The following is a 21795-nucleotide window of genomic DNA, read 5'->3' as shown; positions in this document are numbered from 1 at the left end:
GAGAGCGACAGAGCGGATGTTTGTGATTACTCCGTCCAAATGCATGCTTTGATGAAACTGAAAACGAGAGAGCCTTTTAATCTCTCTCTCTCTCTCTCTCTCTCTCTCTCTCTCTCTCTCTCTCTCTCTCTCTCTCTCTCTCTTGAGTGTTGAGTGTTTTACATAACAGCGAAAGGAAGATGTAAATTTGTTCGGTATCTTACATCTTCCTTACATAAGCAAGAGGGCATAAACCTCATCATGCAGCAATGAATACACATTGAGAGGAATATCGATGTTGCGCTGCTATCTGTAATATCCCATTCACTGCCATTTCCTCATTAATGGCCTATTTCCCATACAATACCGTTGCCTCATTAAAGGATTCTGCTGCTCGGCCAGTTTGTTTTCCTCAGGTCTTCAATGTCAGATGAACTGTACTTCTGCATAACGTTACCGAATGGAATTGTAGGAAAAAAATTAAAAGATGGAAAGCTATGCAAACGATTTTTATGGTATTTTAAACCACTTAGTGAATAAAGTGTGGAACAGACATCTACAGTAGAATTTAAATGCATTGAGTGCAACATTTTCATTTTTTGAGTTTGGTATTTCATGTCACAAAATATAGGAATCTGTTTTTTTCATAATGAAAGGAAAAAATCTGACGATTTTATTAATTTGAATAATAATACGGCTGTAAACATGTTTTTCTTTTTTTTATAAATACGCTGTGAGGTTGCGGGACTTACTGTTTTACAAGTTACTCATCTACCAGACCAGAACCAAAAAAGTTCATCAACTTTGATTTACTCGAGTGGTCCTCTTTTAAAACATCATGTATGGAAATAATTCTGGTGAATAATGCTAAATTAATAAAGGTTCTAATTTTTTCTTGGTATCATATGGTAAAAATACGATGCATATATCATGAACTCATTTGAACCTCAATGACTACACAGAAATTCTGGTTAACCCGAAATACATTGCCAATGAAGCAGAAATAAGGAATGAATGGAACAATAAATACGAAGGACTTGGAACTCCATTTTTTTATCAGTTTTATACAGTAATATCTGAGGAGATTATCTGAAATTATATTTTAATTTTTTAGTTATTTTTTTATGGTCTTGTTCCGTACGATGACGTGTTTATTATTATATCAAATATTAAAAAAAAATGCGTTGTTAATCTTCCAGTAGTTCCTACTTGAGTTTATAAATTTTTATATTTCATGTTGGACAGACCAATTCCTGAGCATAAGTCTTTCAAGAACGGTCAGTTCTTTGCACTTCTATGCAGAATTCTCTTTCAGGTGATTTCCAGTATCAAAGACATTTCACTAATAATCTTGGCGTATTATCTCGCTAAAAAAACACTGTCATTATTCCCATTCTAGTTAAGTATCTTGTTTAGTGCTCAGTTTAGTAACTATTTCATGTGAAAAATTATTCATTGACTGGAACATTGTTCACAGTATTTTGGCTCTTCGCATCTACTAAATGAATATCGGATTTTCATGAACTTTCCCTTGACCCACAAAACTTTGTCAGCCAAAGTCTAAAAACCATCCATATTCTTGAGGCCGACAAGTACGAATTCAAAAATAGGTTGTCTGGCCTAAACTTTTTCATCAAGGGGTAGCCCAAACTTACAAGATCTGAAAGGAACTTACCAGGTCAACTGATACGTGGATTAGGGACTCGCAATGTTAATATTTTTTGAGCCTTTGATATAAGAATAGAATTCTAGAAAAGGTTTAAGTTTTATATCCTAAAATATCCTTTTATTCAGCCTCGAGGGTTAGGTAAAGGAAGCGCTTGAAGGAAAGAGAACAATGTCATTACCCAAAAACGTCCATTAAATTTGGATATGATTTTACCCCATCCAAAGATATCTCCATAGTCTTTCAAACTGCTTGGTGTATCAGACAACCATTAAGCATCTACCGTGAAAAGAAGTGCGTTATGACAAAGAAATTCGGGTTTTATATAATGAAGTCGTATGACAGTCCTAGCAGTTACCCGTTGACGCATTCACACGGAAATTTCAACTCTCCTAAGGTACTTCTGAGCGGTTTCATAGCACCTTGTACATAGAAGGACTATTATATTTAATTCTGCCTACTAAGACTTCATCAAGCATGACAAAACATCTGTGAAGAAATGTCATTAAACAACTTCCAAATATTCAATTGGCTGTATTTAAACATCCGAAGAGAAAAATCTGGGTTTAAATTTATTTTTGAGATACTCTTATATTAATTTGTAAAATACCAGCTACCATCTTAAAATTTTTTTGAATATAAGTTTTTTATATAATTTCTCGCATATTTTTAAAATTGATCATGAAGTGACCAGTTATGATTTAACTCCTACAGATGTGTCACCGTTCACATTATCTACTGTAAGTTTGTCATTCGAAGCTAAAGTATTTTCTGTGTGTACACATTATAACTGTGTCAGTAAATGATTTGTATCACTAGAACTTTTTAAATCTTTAATCGATTTGTAAATTTGTATGTGCAAATTATAAGTATGAAAATATATGATTTACATCAATAAAGTTTTTTATTGTTTATAGCGTTTTATGATGAGCTTATAAAATAAAATATAAAGAGTTCGTAAAATAATTACGAACAAATAATAAATTATATTCGCAAATATTACTTAAATAAAGCTCAGGTACTATATAAAGGCTGAGAACTATTTATTTGATTATTGCATATTTTCTTCTTCTGTCAACAGAGTCACTGTGCATCTTGTGATCGCCTGCTGACAAAAGTTTAATGAATCGGTAAGTATTAATTTAACTTGACCATTGTTTAATTAACATTTAATGGAACATTTTCGCCTGCAGTCTCGACCGTAACTCATTTTCCCTTTATGGTATTTGCTGCCGTAATATGTTTGATTATGTATATTTATTATATCTATTTAATTTAACTTTTTTATTGATTTACTACTAGCTAAACGTTCGTAAATATTTTTATGATAATTTTTGAAATCAGTTAATGAATACAGTTTTATCAGTCATTTTGAAAAGGTACTATTGGTTTGTTTGGCGTTTCCCTCGGACACCAGAGACGAGTCTTTCTGGCCTTATTTCTCTGGACCATCCCCAAGAAATTTCCAAAACCGAGATATTAATTTTCTAAAACTCTTAAATTCAGATTTATATTGACTAAATAAATTACATCAATTGAGGTGAGGAAGCTAATTAGCAAATATGCGTGTGATGATTTCGTCACTTGAAAGTCACAAGCGCCAAACTGAAAATATTCCACGACCGATTTTGATAACCTTTGTGTTGAATTTTAGTTCTACTTTTATGATTTCATATTCTGAAATATTAGCTCAGTCTGCATTGATAGTTAGTATTGGTGACTTCTCAGAAGAGGTTCTTGTTAAGAACCAACCAACTATCTTTCTACATTTGACGAATTTGAGTTTACTCGGGAAGATATTTTATATCACTTAGAATATATAAAAATCATTAGATGACCATTTCCGTTGTTAAAAACATGGTCCAATAAAATGTATGCTGCGTTGCTTTGTTGAACCTGGTTTATGCAAAATCTCTTAGCCATATCATGCAAAACATTTTATATTTTACTTGCTCGAGGTATTTGTCCTCATAAATTCAGATAAAAATCCTCTTGTTTTCCTTATCTTTCACACTCATAAAACTGTATGTTACTCAGAACCCGTAAAGAATTTCACCAAAAAAGTGCAGAACTTGAATGCTCGAAAAATCTATTAATAAACATTCAGAATATAAGTAAGAGGAAAATTATAACGGAACTGAAGACAAGAAAAGTTCTTACACCCAAAGGTTCAGTGTAGAAAAATATATTTTCTGATATTCGTTGCTGTTAGGACACGAGCAAAGAAAATTTAGTAGGGAAAAGGGAACAAAGACGCTATATTCACACAATGAAAACACCCGGCAACAGGAATATAATCAAGATTGTTTTTAATCTTTTTCTATCACGGTACAGAATAAAGGTTCTCCAGGTAAGTCTCGTACCAGTATCTAAGAGCCTGGAAAACTATGACGAGAAAGAAATAAAACTGGCCATCTTATCAACACCGCCTGCGGTCAAACATGCACATATTATAATCAAAAGTTGAACGGAGGCTCATTTTTCCTTTGGTTATCTTGAAAAGAAATTAGACCTCCTGAGACATGAGTTCCAACAATGAATAGCCATCAGTTGCACCTGTGAGCGCAAAATTGGGACTAATTTTCGTAGAGATAATTTTATCACTGGCGGGAGTTTGCATGAAAACTTGAAGCTAACTGGCAACTCAAGAACATTTTCATTCTCTGAAATATCAGTTTGCTGTTCATGCCATAGCAAAGGGTCTGATAGTGTGCAACCTTTGCATTTGATAAGTTCCAATGCTATAACAATAGTTCTTGGGAATTAGAAATATTTAGACTGCTTTCTTCCTTAAGGTTTATGGTTATCTATGTGGTGTAATACACCAGTCTAAAATAACCAATAAATCCATCATCTGATTTCTCATATCATGAATTGGCTGTCATATATATATATATATATATATATATATATATATATATATATATATATATATATATATATATATATATATATATATTATATATATCATATATATATATATATATATATATATATATATATATATATATATATAATATATATATATATATATATATATATATATATATATATATATATATATATATATATATATATATATATATATATATATATAATATATATATATATATATATATATATATATATATATATCTCATATATATATTACCACAGGTGAAAAATAAGAGATGGAGTGTAGGTCCTGACCGGTTTCGACTTTATTTACAAGCCATTGACGAAGAACTGATACAGAGTATTAGATGTCACACATATGTATACTACAGGAACAGTACTGACGAACATACACAACCGTTAGATACTACATATCCACCCACAGGCTAGTGTTAAGGTAGGAGTGGCCTTCAAAACTCATTTGGCTAAAAATCACAAAATACTCTCAGGGGACAATATTGATAAACATACCGACCATAGGCGACAACAGATCCACACCTGACAGGTGTCAGGGAGGCGGAGTTTGGAAAGTCATAAGCACTGCTGCCCCATACTGTGTTTACAAATATGATAATCTTATTTTTATACATCTCTACGCCCTACCTTAAAATTTAAACATTTACAAATTTCTTTGGATATTAAAGTATCAAGTTTATACATCCCTTGACTGATATTCATATCATGGCTGTAACTTTCTTTTATAAAGCTAGATTCAATTATATTCCTTTCCAGTGTGTTATTAGAGTATACAATCCTTTTTGCCCCTCCCCAATTGATAGCATGATTGTACATATTAGTGAGAACAATCATGCTATGTACAAGCAGCCAGAACATAATTACTATTGTTATACCTATAGCGGCCGGGTTACAACACAAATATATTTATGATTTTCAGTCTTTCTTGGACTTATTTAACTTTACATAATGCATCGAAAACTTGCACGACAAAAGAATCTGATGACATTATTCGAGCATTAATGGCGGTGAACTTTGGAAATTACATTTTCAGGTACCTAACTATGTTAGTAATCTTCGGAGGATCTGTGGGTGAGGCAGTTGCCAATTCCAGCTTCTCCCTTTGATGGTCTATATCTTCCTTTACTGAAAAATTACTTCCTTATTGAATACTGTAAGCAGAATTAGTTTTTGTTTAATCTTTCTTACATATCAAGTTATAATGAACTTCTTCATAATGCAACATTCTCTAGCAATTTTCCAGGTAACTTACATCAGCGTTTGGCGGTGTCGTCCAGCTTTTGATCTGAAAGCCCGATTTTATTAACATCCTAAACTTCTTTGTATGTGTTCAAGATATATCTATATTATCTTCATTTGATATGGGCAAAAAGCAGTCCTTACCTAGATTATCTCCATTAATTTCCTTAATTTCTATAATTTTTCCCACTTCACCAATATGGACAATTTTTTTTTATTTATTTATTTTTTTTTTTGAAACGCGGGACAAATGTTCCCAATTTTTGTTTCTTCGACTCTGAACGTTTTTCGATTGCCTTTCGTCCATCTGATTGCAGGTCTGGGCTCCATTTTACGAACATCAGAGCGTTTGCTGAACTGACAAACAACAAACATCACTTCACAGACACCTACAGTAAAGTGAAAAATGTAGAATTTTGCCGAAGACATCATATCATGGGATACTATTCTTTCTTTTCCAAAAGAAGCCTGCCAGCTGCTGGAGATAGCATCATCGGATTTCTTGAATATAGTGTGAATGAGGGAAACAACATTCTTTTTTAATAACCTTTCCCAAACAGGTTTAAAACTCTAAACAAACTTCAAATCGTTTCCAAAATCAAACAAGTAAAAAATGAGCCGAAGTTTCTTCGGCGCAGTCGCGTTTTCTGTACAGAGCATGATGCCGTAAGAAACTCTCAGCTCCGGCCCATGAATCTTTCAGCCACGTCCCGGTGGCATTTTCCCGAAATGTAACCGAATACCGGGACCCAGAAAAAGTGGGACGCCATGTCTTAAAAACTAACCATAGAATTTTCTTGAAAATAATCTCATTATATTTCCCACACCCAACTTACACCTATATATCTTATTTAATCTCCCCTAACCTAACCTAGCCTAACCTAACCTAGGGGCATGGCCCCCACACCCCCCACCCCCCCCCAAAAAAAAAACAGGGCTGGTGCATTACTAGCATACATCTCAGGAATTTGCGGCCAGGTGGTGGCGTGTGTTTTGGCACCTATAGCGGTACCAGACTCACGACATTGGCTAACTTTAATCTTAAATAAAATTAAAAAAACACTACTGAGGCTAGAGGGCTGCAATTTTATATGTTTGATGATTGTAGGGTGGATGATCAACCTACCAATTTGTAGCCCTCTAGCTTCAGTAGTTTTTAACATCTGAGGGCGGACAGAAATAATGCGGACAGACAAAGCCATCCCATTTGTTTTCTTTTACAGAAAACTAAAAAAGTCACACCCCAGAGAAAAACATTTGCTAGCATGAAAGCTCCAGACCAGAGATGGGATTGGGTTTGCCACTTTGAGTTTAAAATGGGAAAATATCTCGGTGACTCGGCCTTTACACAAGTATGTTTAAAGTTTCCACTAAGGCTCCTGTTCGCCGACGATCCTTCTTTTAAGTCTCTCTCTATCTCTCTCTCTCATGAATGTCTTAAAGCCATGCAACCGAATCATCAGAGTAACAAAGGAGGCTTTTTTTTTTTTTTTACTGTAATACAACTAGTCCTTTCAATTTTGTTTATACTAAGTGATAAAAATCAGGCACCTATAAAAAGGGAAGTCACGCAGTTCTTACCAGCTTGTTGAACGAAATTTAGTGCATAAGACACAAAAAGCGCGTGTCAAAGTCTGAATACATAAACGGAGGGATATGAACTGCATTTGATCCGCATTGAGTTAAGGGCATTACTCTTATTCAAAACAATTTAATTAGATTGATTCAATGAAGTCGAGATAATGAGCAAAAATGTTTCAGAAAACTGTATTTGTTTTAGCGATAAAAAAAAATCAGTAAACTAATTATAACCAGAAAGCAATGCTTTATTTTTCAGTGCAATAAAAGAAATCAATAGCCTCCCACAAAGATTTATATTTTTTTCTGGGACAAAGCACCGAACTCTCCGGCGCAGACTAGAGCTTCAACAATGATTTTTTCATTCCATTACTGTTGTTGCTACTTTCATGTTGAGATTAACCCAACCTTAAATATAAGCATCCACTGCTAACCTTGTTTTTTTCTAGAAGAAAAAGCTGCATTTTTAAAAGAAAAATCTTCAAAGAAAAACAAACGTGTAACGGAATTGAATGTCCTTTGATCTTCCGACTGGTAAATGATAGATGAAAATTCTGTTCCCAAGTCAGTTCATAAACATACAACGACCTACTTCACTGACTCGCCATTTTCCTTCACATACTTTGCATAAAACGTTACTATTCTACGTTGACAGTTAATTAGCATCATCATCGTGACTATCAAACACTCTCTACCCTCCTCCCTCTCCCTCTCCCCCGTCTGCTAAGAACCTACTCGTTCCCGGCCCCTATCTCCCATCTTAAACGAGTCTCAGCTGTTTTACATAACTGTAGAGAGAAAGTGAAATATCCTCTTCATCTTATACCAGCCCAGTGGCCGGAAAGTCTAAAGCTCTTGGTGAATCAGCCAATATCCAGAGGTTAATTCGATTTCACGTTTACGCCTGGAAACATATTCATTTCCCATTCACTTCACTCGACCCATTACAGAAACCCTAAGTCTGGCCTGGATTGCCTTCACTTTTTTTTTTTTTTTTTTGATTGGAATGAATTTCTAAAACCGCTGAAGGACGCAATGATTCAGGACCAAGAAAGAGCAGAGCACAATTGAAACTGTTCAGTATTAAGTATATTAACAACTACGTTAATCAGTTTTATCAAAAATGATAAATGAGGGATCATAGCCTTATCTAGTAAAGTCTAGGAAGCTGGTGTGAGATTGTTTTACGTTTTATGTGAACGGTGATTTTTGCTCTTCACTCACCTAGATGGCAGGAAAGGTTATATACAGACCTCACCTGGTATCCCTTGGTGGTCATCAGCATACAAAGCAGACGAGAAAACCAAAGACGTAATATGCCAATTATTTATTCTTTTGTCATGAAAATAAATCCAAACCTGAATAAAAATCTTATGAAAAAGCAATAATCCAAATGTCGTCACGAGTTGCAGTCAGTGTATATATCAAAATTTATTATTTATCTTCTTGGACTAAGGTGTTAGCTTTGTAGTTCCCAGACAGTAATTACGATTTAGGTTGTTAGTCTCATACCCTTTACCGTGGTTGTAACTCACTATGGTCGACTGAAGACCAGCTACACATTGCAGTACTCAGGGCAAAATACATGCAACGGATTTTGTCAGGGAACGGCACTACGCCGGAGGCAGAGGGGAGTGAAAAAGTCGAAGCTATTGATATGAACCATTTCTACAAGGAGAACTGAAGAGGTGAGAACGTAAAGATAAGTTGGAAAAGGGATAATTGTGGTTTGTATTGCTGAAAGGGTAAAGATAGGCAGAATATTTGGAAATGTTATGGTCAGTTTGAAAGAACTGGGGATGACAGGTTGGTAAAGAGTGTATACTTCCGAAGTATTATGAGACCGGAATTGGGTGTTGGGTACATGGGTGGAAGAGGCATTGGAGAGGAGGGAACATAATATCCGGCAAGAGCAAGAGTTAGTGCAAACAGAAACGACTGAATAACGCGCGTGTGTATGGGGTCAGTGCAATACTGGTCAGCCTTCTGAGCATGCGTATGAAGCTGCCTAATGTGTGGACATATTTACCAAGGGGTTCATCTACGACACAGCAATTAAAGAATGAATGTGACAGCAGCCATTATCCTGTTATTTTTTTTCTCTCGAATAAGGTGTAGAGTAAAGGAACAAAAGAATATTCAGTTCTACTCTTACTTACTGACAGGTGAGATACTTCTTATATGTGTCTTACGTAGCCTCGTTGCCTGAGTCAGGGAGACAAAGAAAAACATGAATAGAAAATGTAAAACTGACCTAAGTCAATGTTCTCCCATTCTTCTTCGAGGGGTATAAAACAATTTTACAAGAAAATTTAAAGACAATCTTGAACAAAAGGAAACGTCTTCTGATACAAAAGCACTTCAGATGCACTTCATTCACATGGGAGGTAAAATGAAAGAAGATGGCTTGTCCACCTGAATAGTCTGTTTTAGGAACGTTAATATAAATAAGTTTTGTGGATTATTATTTCAAAAGGCATCAGAAAGGAAAGATGATTTTCTAGAAATGTAGAAAATATAAATCTGCAGGAAATACAACCGTTGTATTCCTAACGCATCTTTGTAAACAGACATCTCTGATATCCCTCGAAAGACAGAAACTCATCATTCGACATTATAACTAATTTTCAGTCCTCGGATTAGCAGTCCAAATTTTTTCATTCTAATGAATAGTTTTTCCAGATATAGGCTCCATCTAAATTCAGATAAATTTTATGTCTGATATCTTAATGGGAATACAAAATTAAGAGAATACACACGGAAAAGATACATCTGTTTCATTTAAGGGTATGACAGAAATTTAAAGCAAATAAAGAGTTATTAAGGGCAAAAGACAAAAGCAAAAGTTTAAAGCAGTGCAATCTCCAGTATGGAAGGAGGAAAAAAGAAAAGAATGGGAAGCATATGCTTCGGACCCATTAACAGCCAAGAAGCATATCGTGAGAAACACGATTATTAATTTTTCTGTATGAAGAAATCAATGACGAAATAAAAATATTTGTCGAGTACGATAAATGTGACTAAAACATACACATTCAATGGTGTCCTTCGAATAAAGATGATATCAAAACTTTCTTAGAATGAAACAAAGTAATGATAAGATTTCGACAGCCTATAAGAAAAAACAAAGGGAGTGCGAAGAAACGTTAATCAATTTACTTTGCTCAATAAATCAGGAAATATTCCCTTTATCAAAAAACAAACTCAAAATAATAACGCAGATGGAAGTGTGCTGACAGCCTCTTCTTTATTCTGATGTATATATTTCTTTTCAAAGAGGGGAAAAGTTTATTTTGAACAGATGATTCTCCTTTCAAACAACCATAATAATTGGTTAATGCCTAAATAGGGGTTGAATTGTGGAAGCAATAATACCTTCAAATCAAGATAAAAGGAATAGAAGAGAATGATATCCTCTGTCAAGAGTCTCCAGTCAGCGATTGCCAGTTATCAAATCCCTTATAGATAAGAAAAATTCTCCTGAAATAGAAACGTAGGAAGAGCTTGTCAGCTTATTACACAGAACGCACTGACATCATCAAACGTCTATATTAAGGTTTACGTGAAAGATTAAGTTGGGTTGACTGTAAATCCTCTTCTGGACAATCGAGCGCTAGAACTCGTATGAATCATTAGATTTATTCTTTATCTGATACTATTATTAGAATACGGCGTATAATACTTTTCCTACTGAAGCACTATCAGGAGTAGCTGCAATCACTCACAAGCTAACTGATATATATATAACTAATATATATATATATATATATATATATATATATATATATATATATATATATATATATATATATATATATATATATATATATATATAATATATATATATATATATATATATATATATATACATATATATATATATATGATATATCCTATAATATATACATATATAGTTATATATATATATATCCGAACGGCTATTCATACCTTGATTTGTTATATAAGTACAATATGATATACGTAAATATCAATATGTACAGTACTGTATATATAATTTTATATATATATACAACATATATACACTGTAAAAAATATATATATATATGTATTTTATATATATATATATATATTTTATTATATATAATGATATATATAAATATATATATAAATTGTGTATGCTCCTCTACTTACATACTAGTTAGGTAAAATTTATAAAGTACAATATGATATACGTAAAGTCAATATGTACAGTACTGCGTATTTTTATTAAAAATAAGAATGATAGGAATGATATATAAACCTATATAAATTGTGATGATAATAGTACAACTTATAGAATACTTTAATAATACGAATGATACATAAAACTTAAATATATGGTGGTAATAATACAGTAAAGTAAAGCTGTTTTTCTTATCTTTGAAACTGGTATCATAGGCTTGAAGTGATGGACAAGACAAAGTCAGGAGGTGTAGAATTACATGAGCGGCGGGTCGTCAACGTCAGTGTAGCCTTCGGGAAGGATTTCTTCGGCATCACTTTCTTCGTGAAGGATTTCTTCGGCATCAATTTCTTCGTGAAGGATTTCTTCGGCATCACTTTCTTCGTGAAGGATTTCTTCGGCATCACTTTCTTCATGAAGAATTTCTTCGGCATCACTTTCTTCGTGAAGGATTTCTTCGGCATTACTTTCTTCATGAAGGATTTCTTCGGCATCACTTTCTTCGTGAAGGATTTCTTCGGCATCACTTTCTTCATGAAGGATTTCTTCGGCATCACTTTCTTCGTGAAGGATTTCTTCGGCATCACTTTCTTCGTGAAGGATTTCTTCGGCATCACTTTCTTCGTGAAGGATTTCTTCGGCATCACTTTCTTCATGAGGAATTTCTTCGGCATCACTTTCTTCATGAAGGATTTCTTCGGCATCACTTTCTTCATGAAGGATTTCTTCGGCATCACTTTCTTCATGAAGAATTTCTTCGGCATCACTTTCTTCGTGAAGGATTTCTTCGGCATTACTTTCTTCATGAAGGATTTCTTCGGCATCACTTTCTTCGTGAAGGATTTCTTCATGCATCACTTTCTTCATGAAGGATTTCTTCGGCATCACTTTCTTCGTGAAATTTCTTCGGCATCACTTTCTTCGTGAAGGATTTCTTCGGCATCACTTTCTTCGTGAAGGATTTCTTCGGCATCACTTTCTTCATGAAGGATTTCTTCGGCATCACTTTCTTCATGAAGGATTTCTTCGGCATCACTTTCTTCATGAAGAATTTCTTCGGCATCACTTTCTTCGCGAAGGATTTCTTCGACATCACTTTCTTCATGAAGGGTTTCATCGGCATCACTTTCTTCATGAAGGATTTCTTCGGCATCACTTTTTTCTTCATTTGGAGATGAAGCAGTCAAAGGAGATGGGGAGGCTCTTGAGGTTGAAGGCACTGGTTTAATGGTAATGGTTTGAAGAATTGGTCTAATGACGTTTTCATTGTTTTTTTTTTTCTTTTCTTTTCATCGTATATGATACGATAACAATGCATAGCATCGTTGATGGTTGTTGCTACTTTTGAGAATCTCTCAACATTTGGATCCTGATCCTCAAAAGTATGTAAAGCTTTTTCTATAAGCGAAAACCCCTCGGCCATCAATTTCGTTTCAAACTTCTTTAAATAAAGAAGTTCTTCTACATGTTCTTATGTTCTTTGCATTTCTTCCAGTTCCATTAAATCCTCATTCACCAACTCCTCTGAATGAGAATCAAACAGCTCTTCAAATTCCTCCTCCCCTAAGTCAAGCTGTAGCTTTTAACTTGTGTCAACTAGACTGTTAACGATTCCCTTTGCCTCTTCTTCCGGATTAAATCCTTTGAAATCGTTGACAAACTGTGAGCATAAAGCCTTCCATGCTTCATTCATGTTGATGTCATTTACTTCACGCCATGCAGCGTCAATGTTCTTGATCCATATATACATGTTGTAACCATTCCAAAAGTCACGTAAGGTCAGGGTCATTTACTTCATTCGATGCTTGCCTGTATGTGCGACGAGTGCAGTATTTCTTGCAATAGGCTATTACGCCTTGATGCATCGGCTGAATAAATGAAGTTGTGTTAGGAAGTAAATAAGCAATCTTCACATCCAGATGGAAATCATCAAAGTGCGTTAAGTGTCCAGGGGCATTATCCAAAATTAAGAGAATCTTGAAAGGAATCCTATTCTCGCGTCAGCAAAGCTTGATTTCAGGAGCAAAGTGATGAAAAAACCATTCTTCAAATACAACAACAATCACCCAGGGTTTGCTACTGGACACCCAGATTATGGGTCAAGAGCTTTTTTGTGATGTTTTTGAGTGCCCGTGGATTTGCAGCAAGATACACTAAGAGTGGTTTTAGTTTCAAGTCTCTCGATACGCTGTCACCCAGCAGTAAAGTGAGCCTATTCTTCGCTGCCTTATATCCTGGCATCATCTTTTCTTCACGGCTGATGTATGTTTTATCTGGTATTTTTTTCTCCAAAACTGCCCTGACTCATCCATACTAAAAATTTACTGAGGGGTAGAACCTTCCTTAGCAATTATTTCCTTGAGTGTCTCGGGCTGCTTTGTCGGGCTCGCTGCCTCACCAGTAATAGACAGGTGACGTAAGTTAGCACGTTTTTTGAAGTGATGAAACCATCCATGACTCGCTCAAAATATTTTATCTGCCGTGCTTTCGCCAGCCTTAGCCTTCAAGTCCTCAAAAAGGCTTTTAGTCTTTTCCTGAATCAGCATGAGCCTAAGCAGTACAGACCTTTGTCTCTGATGTTCCATCTAGATACCCAAAAGTTTCTCCATTTCTTCTACCGTCGTCCCCCTTCTCTTGCTTATAATTGTTGACTGCATTGGCACAGCACTTTTTATGTGTTCCATTATTTGTTCTTTGTTCTTAAAGGTTGTTCCATTAGTTGACAGATTCATATTATGCTGGCATGCTACCTCTAACATTTTTTCACCACTTCCAAATTTCTTTATAATTGCCACTTTTGTTTCCATTTAGATATCTTGCTGCTTTTTATTAAATGCCACTGTTTTCACTTGCCTCACGCTTGCCATTAGCCACGATATGAAAATAATGGACTTAATATTTCACAATAAAATCACACAAATAAATCAGAGCACAACAGATGATGTCTTAACATTTGCATAGGTTCGAGAGTCTGGGACGGCACAGTAGCATCAGCTACGTTGCTGTATGGTGTGGGTAGTGGCAAATATTGCAACTAAGCAGAGGCGCGCAATAAAAAATTTGAACTTACAGGTGGCAAGCAGAGTACTGTGAGCACATTTTTAATCAATAATCACACTTGTTCATATCTATGAAAGTTTGGAACTTGAAAGTTTGCAAGTATGGTACCATCTGTATATGTATATATATATATATATATATATATATATATATATATATATATATATATATATATATATATATATATATATATATATATATATATATATATATATATATGTGTGTGTATGTGTGTGTGTGTGTGTGTGTGTGTGTGTGTACTGTATTATATCAAGGAACCAGGAAAAGGCATACACATATCCAATGACAGTTCATTTCTTGCCGATGGTGTTTTGCAATGTCATATTTCATTATCAAGACTGCAATTTACAAAATAACTTTAAAAAATGCACAAGGAAAAAAATTATAATATCACTAGAAAGACATGGACATGAAACTACCAAAGTGAGCTAACAAAAAACTAAAACATCTAAAAAATAATAAGGGAAAGGTAAAGTTGAGGTAGAGACCAAAATATAAGAAAAGTTGAGGGGTTGACCAAAATATAAACAATCTATCAATTCTGCGATAAATCGTTGAGTGGAGGTTGCCTGGGTGTTTAACGAGGGGATCGTAGTTTTTATCAGGTTGGACTCTCTTTTAGTCCCCTTCTTATTGCGTAGATGAAATAATTATGTATACATACACACACACACACACACACACACACACATATATATATATATATATATATATATATATATATATATATATATATATATATATATATATATATATATATATATATATATATATATATATATATATATCCTATATATACATACATATATATGTACATATATTACATCTAACAAGAAGGGAACTAACGAGTATAGCCTGGTAAAAACTACGACCCCCTCGTTAAACACCCAGACAACATCCACTCAGCGAATTATCGCAGAAGTGATAGATTGTTTATATTTTGGTCTACCCCTCAAATTTTCTTTTACTTTGGTCTGCACCCCAACTTTTCTTACATTTTTTTCTGCACCTCAACTTTTCTTATACTTTGGTCTGCACCTCAACTTTTCTTACATTTTGGTCTGCACCTCAACTTTTCTTATATTTTGGTCTACACCTCAACATTTCTTACATTTTGGTCTGTACCTCAACTTTTCTTACATTTTGGTCGGCACTTCAACTTTTCTTATAATTTGTTCTGCACCTCAAATTTTCTAACATTTTGGTCTGCACCTCAACTTTTCTTATATTTTGGTCTGTACCTCAACTTTTCTTATATTTTGGTCTATACCTCAACTTTTCTTATACTTTGGTCTGCACCTCAACTTTTCTTATACTTTGGTCTGCACCTCAACTTTTCTTATATTTTGGTCTGTACCTCAACTTTTCTTATATTTTGGTCTGTACCTCAGCTTTTCTTATACTTTGGTCTGCACCTCAACTTTTCTTATACTTTGGTCTGAACCTCAAATTTTCTTATAATTTGGTGTACACCTCAACTTTTCTTACATTTTGGTCTGCACCTCAACTTTTCTTATATTTTGGTCTGTACCTCAACTTTTCTTATATTTTGGTCTATACCTAAACTTTTCTTACATTTTGGTCTGCACCTCATCTTTTCTTATACTTTGGTCTACACCTCAACTTTTCTTACATTTTGGTCTGCACCTACACTTTTCTTACAATTTGGTCTGAACCTCAACTTTTCTTATACTTTGTCTATGCCTCAACTTTCTTACATTTTGGTCTGCACCTCAACTTTTCTTATATTTTGGTCTATACCTCAACTTTTCTTACATTTTGGTCTGCACCTCAACTTTTCTTATATTTTTGGTCTACACCTCAAATTTTGGTCTGCACCTCAAGTTTTTCTTACAATTTGGTCTGAACTTCAACTTTTCTTATACTTTGGTCTGCACCTCAACTTTTCTTACATTTTGGTCTGCACCTCAACTTTTCTTATAAAACCTCAACTTTTCTTACATTTTAAGAACTTTCTTATAATTTGGTCTGCACCTCAACTTTTCTTACATTTTGGTCTGCACCTCAACTTTTCTTATATTTTGGTCTGCATCTCAACTTTTCTTATATTTTATATACCTCAACTTTTCTTATACTTTGGTCTGCACCTCACTTTTTTATACTTTGGCCTGCACCTCAACTTTTCTTATATTTTGGTCTGTGTTCTTATAAGTCTACACTTTCTTACATTTGGTCTGCACCTCAACTTTTCTTATAAGTACCTCAACTTTTCTTATATTTGGGTTGATACTTTGTACTCAACTTTTCCAAAATATAATTTTTTATAACTTTACCTTACTCTTATTATTTTTTAGATGTTTTAGTTATTTATTTATTTATTTTTTTTAGCTTACTTTGGTAGTTGGTGTTAAAATATTATAAATTTTTATCTTTTTAATTTTTGTTGTTATTTTGAAAATTGCAGGTGCAGACCAAAATATAATAAATGTTGATATAATCAAGACCAAAATATAAGAAAATTTTTTTAATATCACTGCCATGACCTACCAAAGTAAGCTAAAAAAAAAAACTAAAAATAATAAGAGTAAAAAAGTTGAGTGCAGACCAAAATATAAGAAAAGTTGAGGTGCACAGAAAACCAAAATAAAAATATAAGAACGTTGAGGTGCAGACCAAAATATAAGAAAAGTTGAGGTCCACACCAAAATATAAGATAAGTTGAGGTACAGACCAAAATATAAGAATAAGAAAAGTTGAGGTGCAGACCAAAAATATAAGAAGAGTAGAGGTACAGACCAAAATATAAGAATAGTTGAGGTGCAGACCAAAATCTAAGAAAATGAGGTACAGACCAAAATATAAGAAAAGTTGAGGTGCTGACCAAAATATAAGAAAAGTTGAAGTGCAGACCAATAACATACATACATACGTACAGTTACATACACACACAAACACACACACACACACACACACACACATATATATATATATATATATATATATATATATATATATATATATATATATATATATATATATATATATATATATATATATATATATATATATATATATATATATATATAATCAAGACTAAATTTTCAAAATAACTTAACAAAATTTAAAAGAAAAAAATTTATAATATCACTATAAAGACATGACATGACCAACCAAAGTAAGCTAAAAAAAATAAAATCTAAAAAATAATAAGAGTAAAGTAAATTTGAGGTGTAGACCAAAATATAAGAAAAGTTGAGGTGCAGACCAAAGTATAAGAAAAGTTGAGGTCCACACCAAAATATAAGATAAGTTGAGGACAGACTAAAATATAAGAAAAGTTGAGGTGCAGACCAAAATATAAGAAAAGTTGAGGTGCAGATTAAAATATAAGAAAAGTTGATTGAGTGCAGACCAAAATATAAGAAAAGTTGAGGTGCAGACCAAAATATAAGAAAGTTGAGGTGCAGACCAAAATATAAGAAAAGTTGAGGTGCAGACCAAAATATAAGAAAAGTTGAGGTGCAGACCAAAATATAAGAAAAGTTGAGGTGCAGACCAAAATATAAGAAAAGTTGAGGTGCAGACCAAAATATAAGAAAAGTTGAGGTGCAGACCAAAATATAAGAAAAGTTGAGGTGCTGACCAAAATATAAGAAAAGTTGAGGTGCAGACCAATATACCATAATACACATATATATATATATATATATATATATATATATATATATATATATATATATATATATATATATATATATATATATATATATATATATATATATATATATATATATATATATATATATATATATATATGTGTGTGTGTGTGTGTGTGTGTGTGTGTGTGTGTGTGTGTTTGAATCTCTCTCTGTGGTGATTAGGACATTTGCTTTACCAGTAAGAGGGCCTGGATTAAATCAAGGACATGAAAAATCATTAAAGTAGGTTCCGATAATTTTTTGGGTTCTCTTGTGAACCGGAGAATAAACATGTACCTGGTTGTTAGTCAGGTGTGCTGTGTCACAAGCATGATTGAGAAATGTCTTTTATTAAGTAATTTCAATGTTCACGAGAGATTCTCCCAGCTTCCTTGTATAATATTTCCGTGCATATTTGATGGATTGTTTTAAGGTAAGAAAAACCACTTTTGGTATAATGTCCATCGACTTGTGAGGAAGGCCAGTAAGATTTTACCACGGTAGATTTACTAACTTCTTGAGAGAGAGAGAGAGAGAGAGAGAGAGAGAGAGAGAGAGAGAGAGAGAGAGAGAGAGAGAGAGAGAGAGAGACTAACGTCATTTAGAAATGTACTTCAGCTTTTTGCTTGGAGTAGAAGAGCATTTTGGCTACATGAAGTCTTTCTCAAGGGAACTATTACTTTACTCCTTCTGAGAGACTTTCACTTGACTAGTAACAGGATTATCATTTCCATTAACTAGATTGTTTTATATATAATATATGTATATATATATATATATATATATATATATATATATATATATATATATATATATATATATATATATATATATATATATATATATATATATATATATATATATATATATATATATACATATATATATATATATATATATATATATATATATATATATATATATATATATATATATATATATATATATATATATATATATATATATATATATATATATATATATATATATATATATATATATATATATATATATATATATATATATATATATATATATATATATATATATCTGTTTATACAGAAGTAGCCTTTGCATTATAACGATGGCTTAAACGTTGTGAAAAAACAGATTTTGAGGATACTGAGGCCACAACGATAGATATAACATTGTACCAGAGAACCTTTAAACTTCTTTGAAAAATTTTTTCTTCTGACAGCACGAAGGAGTGATAGTAGAGGAATTTTTTCTCATATTGGGGAAAATGTTTCGGTTGGAAAAGTTTGGTCCCAAAAACGCCCCAAGGAATAGCGAATCGCCGCTTAATTCTTAAATCATCCTTCAGTCAAGGGTAGGAATGGAAAAGGATTTCATGTATTACCTTCGGCCGCTTGAAAAGGGTTTATGTATTGTATTACCTTTGGCCGCTTTAGTAAGGGACATACCAATCTTCGTTCTGTACGAAAGTAAAACGGTGTAAAGTCTATTAAATTTTCCTATTACAAGATTTCCTTTATGTGGAATCTGGACTCTTCCTCTTTGCTTTCAGCTTTTCTAATTGTAGTTTTCATTCACCAATCGCCACAACTCATCTATCGCCAATCAAGTGTAAATGTTGGGAAGAGTTTCCCATTGCTTATTGCTTGTGATATATGTTAAAAATCTCCAATTTCCATTTTTTTTATATTAATACATTTTTTTGCTATAGCTACTGCACGGAACACTCATCATTTCCTTAAGGATCACAAGGTATCAAGGATTAAAAGTTTAACTTTTCTTCTCAATACGTAGGTCTAGATCTGCTAACTAAAGGCTTACTCTTTCTAAAAAGAGTAGCACGAATAGTACTTGAAAGGATTTTAAGGCTAGTTGGACAAAAAAAAAAAAAATCCATATAGATATCTGCTTACTTCGGGAAAATATTCATGGGAAGAATAAATCGAATTTAGAGAGGAAGAAATGAATTTCAACTACTGGCTTTACCAATTTACATAACCTAATGTAATATTATTTATTCCCGATGAAGATTTATCATACATACATCTCACATTCATTGCATAAGAACTCTTGTATTTCCCAGATGCACAGAACTTTCATACGTTGCTGGACCTAATACTTATTTCCGTCTTCTGGAGGGATAACTTAAAGAAAAGGATTTCAAATACCATAGGAATATTTTAGACTGAGCAAAAAGGGTAATGTAAAAATGAAAAAAGAGGCAACCATTAGAATAAACACTTCAGTATTGTTGTAGGAGAAGTGTTAGTTTGCATTACCAGTAATGCGTTCACAGAACTGGGCTGCATTAACATAGCGCAAAAAAGGATTACTAAGATCTGTGATATTGCAAGAAGGAATATTAAGCTTTTGATGCAAAAAGAAAGCATAAAGTGAGTCATTAAGAACACAATAAAGACCTGGAAAAAAGATTAATACTTCCGTTGATTTCTTTGTTATTCTGCAATTTTTAGTTGGACATATCTAAGTATACAAACGACGTTTTTTCTTTTATCTTCCTCTATAATAAAGCAAATTTCCTTACTAACATTTGTCTGAGCATAATTGAGACAGATACTATTATTTTGGGCATGAAAAGCAAGAAGTTACAAGCATTAATAACACTACAAATGAACTTATGTTTTCAGACTTCTACATACTGTAGTTGTTGTGACCTAAATGATCATTATCTTCCTCCATTATGACACTGCTAAAAGAAAATACTCAAAGATAAAATATTTTCAAAGAAGCAATTTAGTTCAACTATGAAACAATTTCTGAAGTCAGAACCCAGTGCAAATATAAGAAAGTGCTCTTTTGTACTGATCATAGACTTACACTACATAGAAAGTCTATAAAAAAATGAAGGGGATCTAAACTCACAAATTCTTTGATTTAGTAATAATGTAACATGACATACATTTGTTCATAATCTTCATGCGATGAAATCTATTAGAGAAATCTATCTTATCTTCACTTCATTTAGTTTCCTGATATTAAGTGGTAATGAGCCCAAAATGATATCGCATCATTGAAGAGATAAGCTGTTAAAGGCTGTAGAAAATAAGGAAAAGTATGATTAGTCGGTCTGTGGAAATGGTAATTCTGCCATTAATTGTCTTTCCCTACAGACTACACTTTCCTCATAGTTCGCCAGTTATCGCCTCTTCAGTTTGCAAATTGAATGCTAAGCTTCAGACTCATAAAATACTTTATTAGGTTTGAAATGCTTGGTTTATTAAATTCATGAACTTTCTCCCATTCTAGAAAAATATCATTAATCATACATTTCTTGAAACTATTTGCTAATTAACATTCCCCGAAAATATCGCTTTATGAAAAAAATTCCATAAATTCTTCCATGTCAATTACTTCGTATTTTATTAGTCTTGACACTGGTATTTCTGATATAATAGTGTTATCAAGTTTAGTTTTTCATCTAAAGTCAAAATTTCGAAAATATTTATTTATACCTTTGAAAGCAACTTTTGAAAACCAAAAATATATTTGTGTTACTTTTGCTA

The 21795-nt window shown here is 33.1% G+C and overlaps 2 protein-coding genes across 2 annotated transcripts; both read right to left on the bottom strand.

The window, feature by feature from the left end:
* Positions 1 to 11810: 11810 nt before the first annotated feature.
* LOC136844843 (variable charge X-linked protein 3B-like) lies at positions 11811 to 12440 on the bottom strand. Its single transcript, XM_067114078.1, has one exon. The coding sequence runs from the start codon at positions 12438 to 12440 to the stop codon at positions 11811 to 11813; it is 630 nt and encodes a 209-aa protein (XP_066970179.1).
* LOC136844842 (variable charge X-linked protein 3B-like) lies at positions 12440 to 20971 on the bottom strand. The gene is made up of 2 exons (XM_067114077.1): positions 20932 to 20971; positions 12440 to 12774 (listed from the first exon to the last, which is right to left on the bottom strand). Exons 1-2 carry the CDS (start codon positions 20969 to 20971, stop codon positions 12440 to 12442), a joined length of 375 nt encoding a protein of 124 aa, XP_066970178.1.
* Positions 20972 to 21795: the final 824 nt, after the last annotated feature.

Source organism: Macrobrachium rosenbergii, chromosome 13 (genome assembly GCF_040412425.1).
Source record: "Macrobrachium rosenbergii isolate ZJJX-2024 chromosome 13, ASM4041242v1, whole genome shotgun sequence".
Lineage (NCBI taxonomy): Eukaryota > Metazoa > Arthropoda > Malacostraca > Decapoda > Palaemonidae > Macrobrachium > Macrobrachium rosenbergii.
Note: the sequence above shows the minus strand (reverse complement) of the source record. Positions and strands in the feature narration are given on the sequence as shown.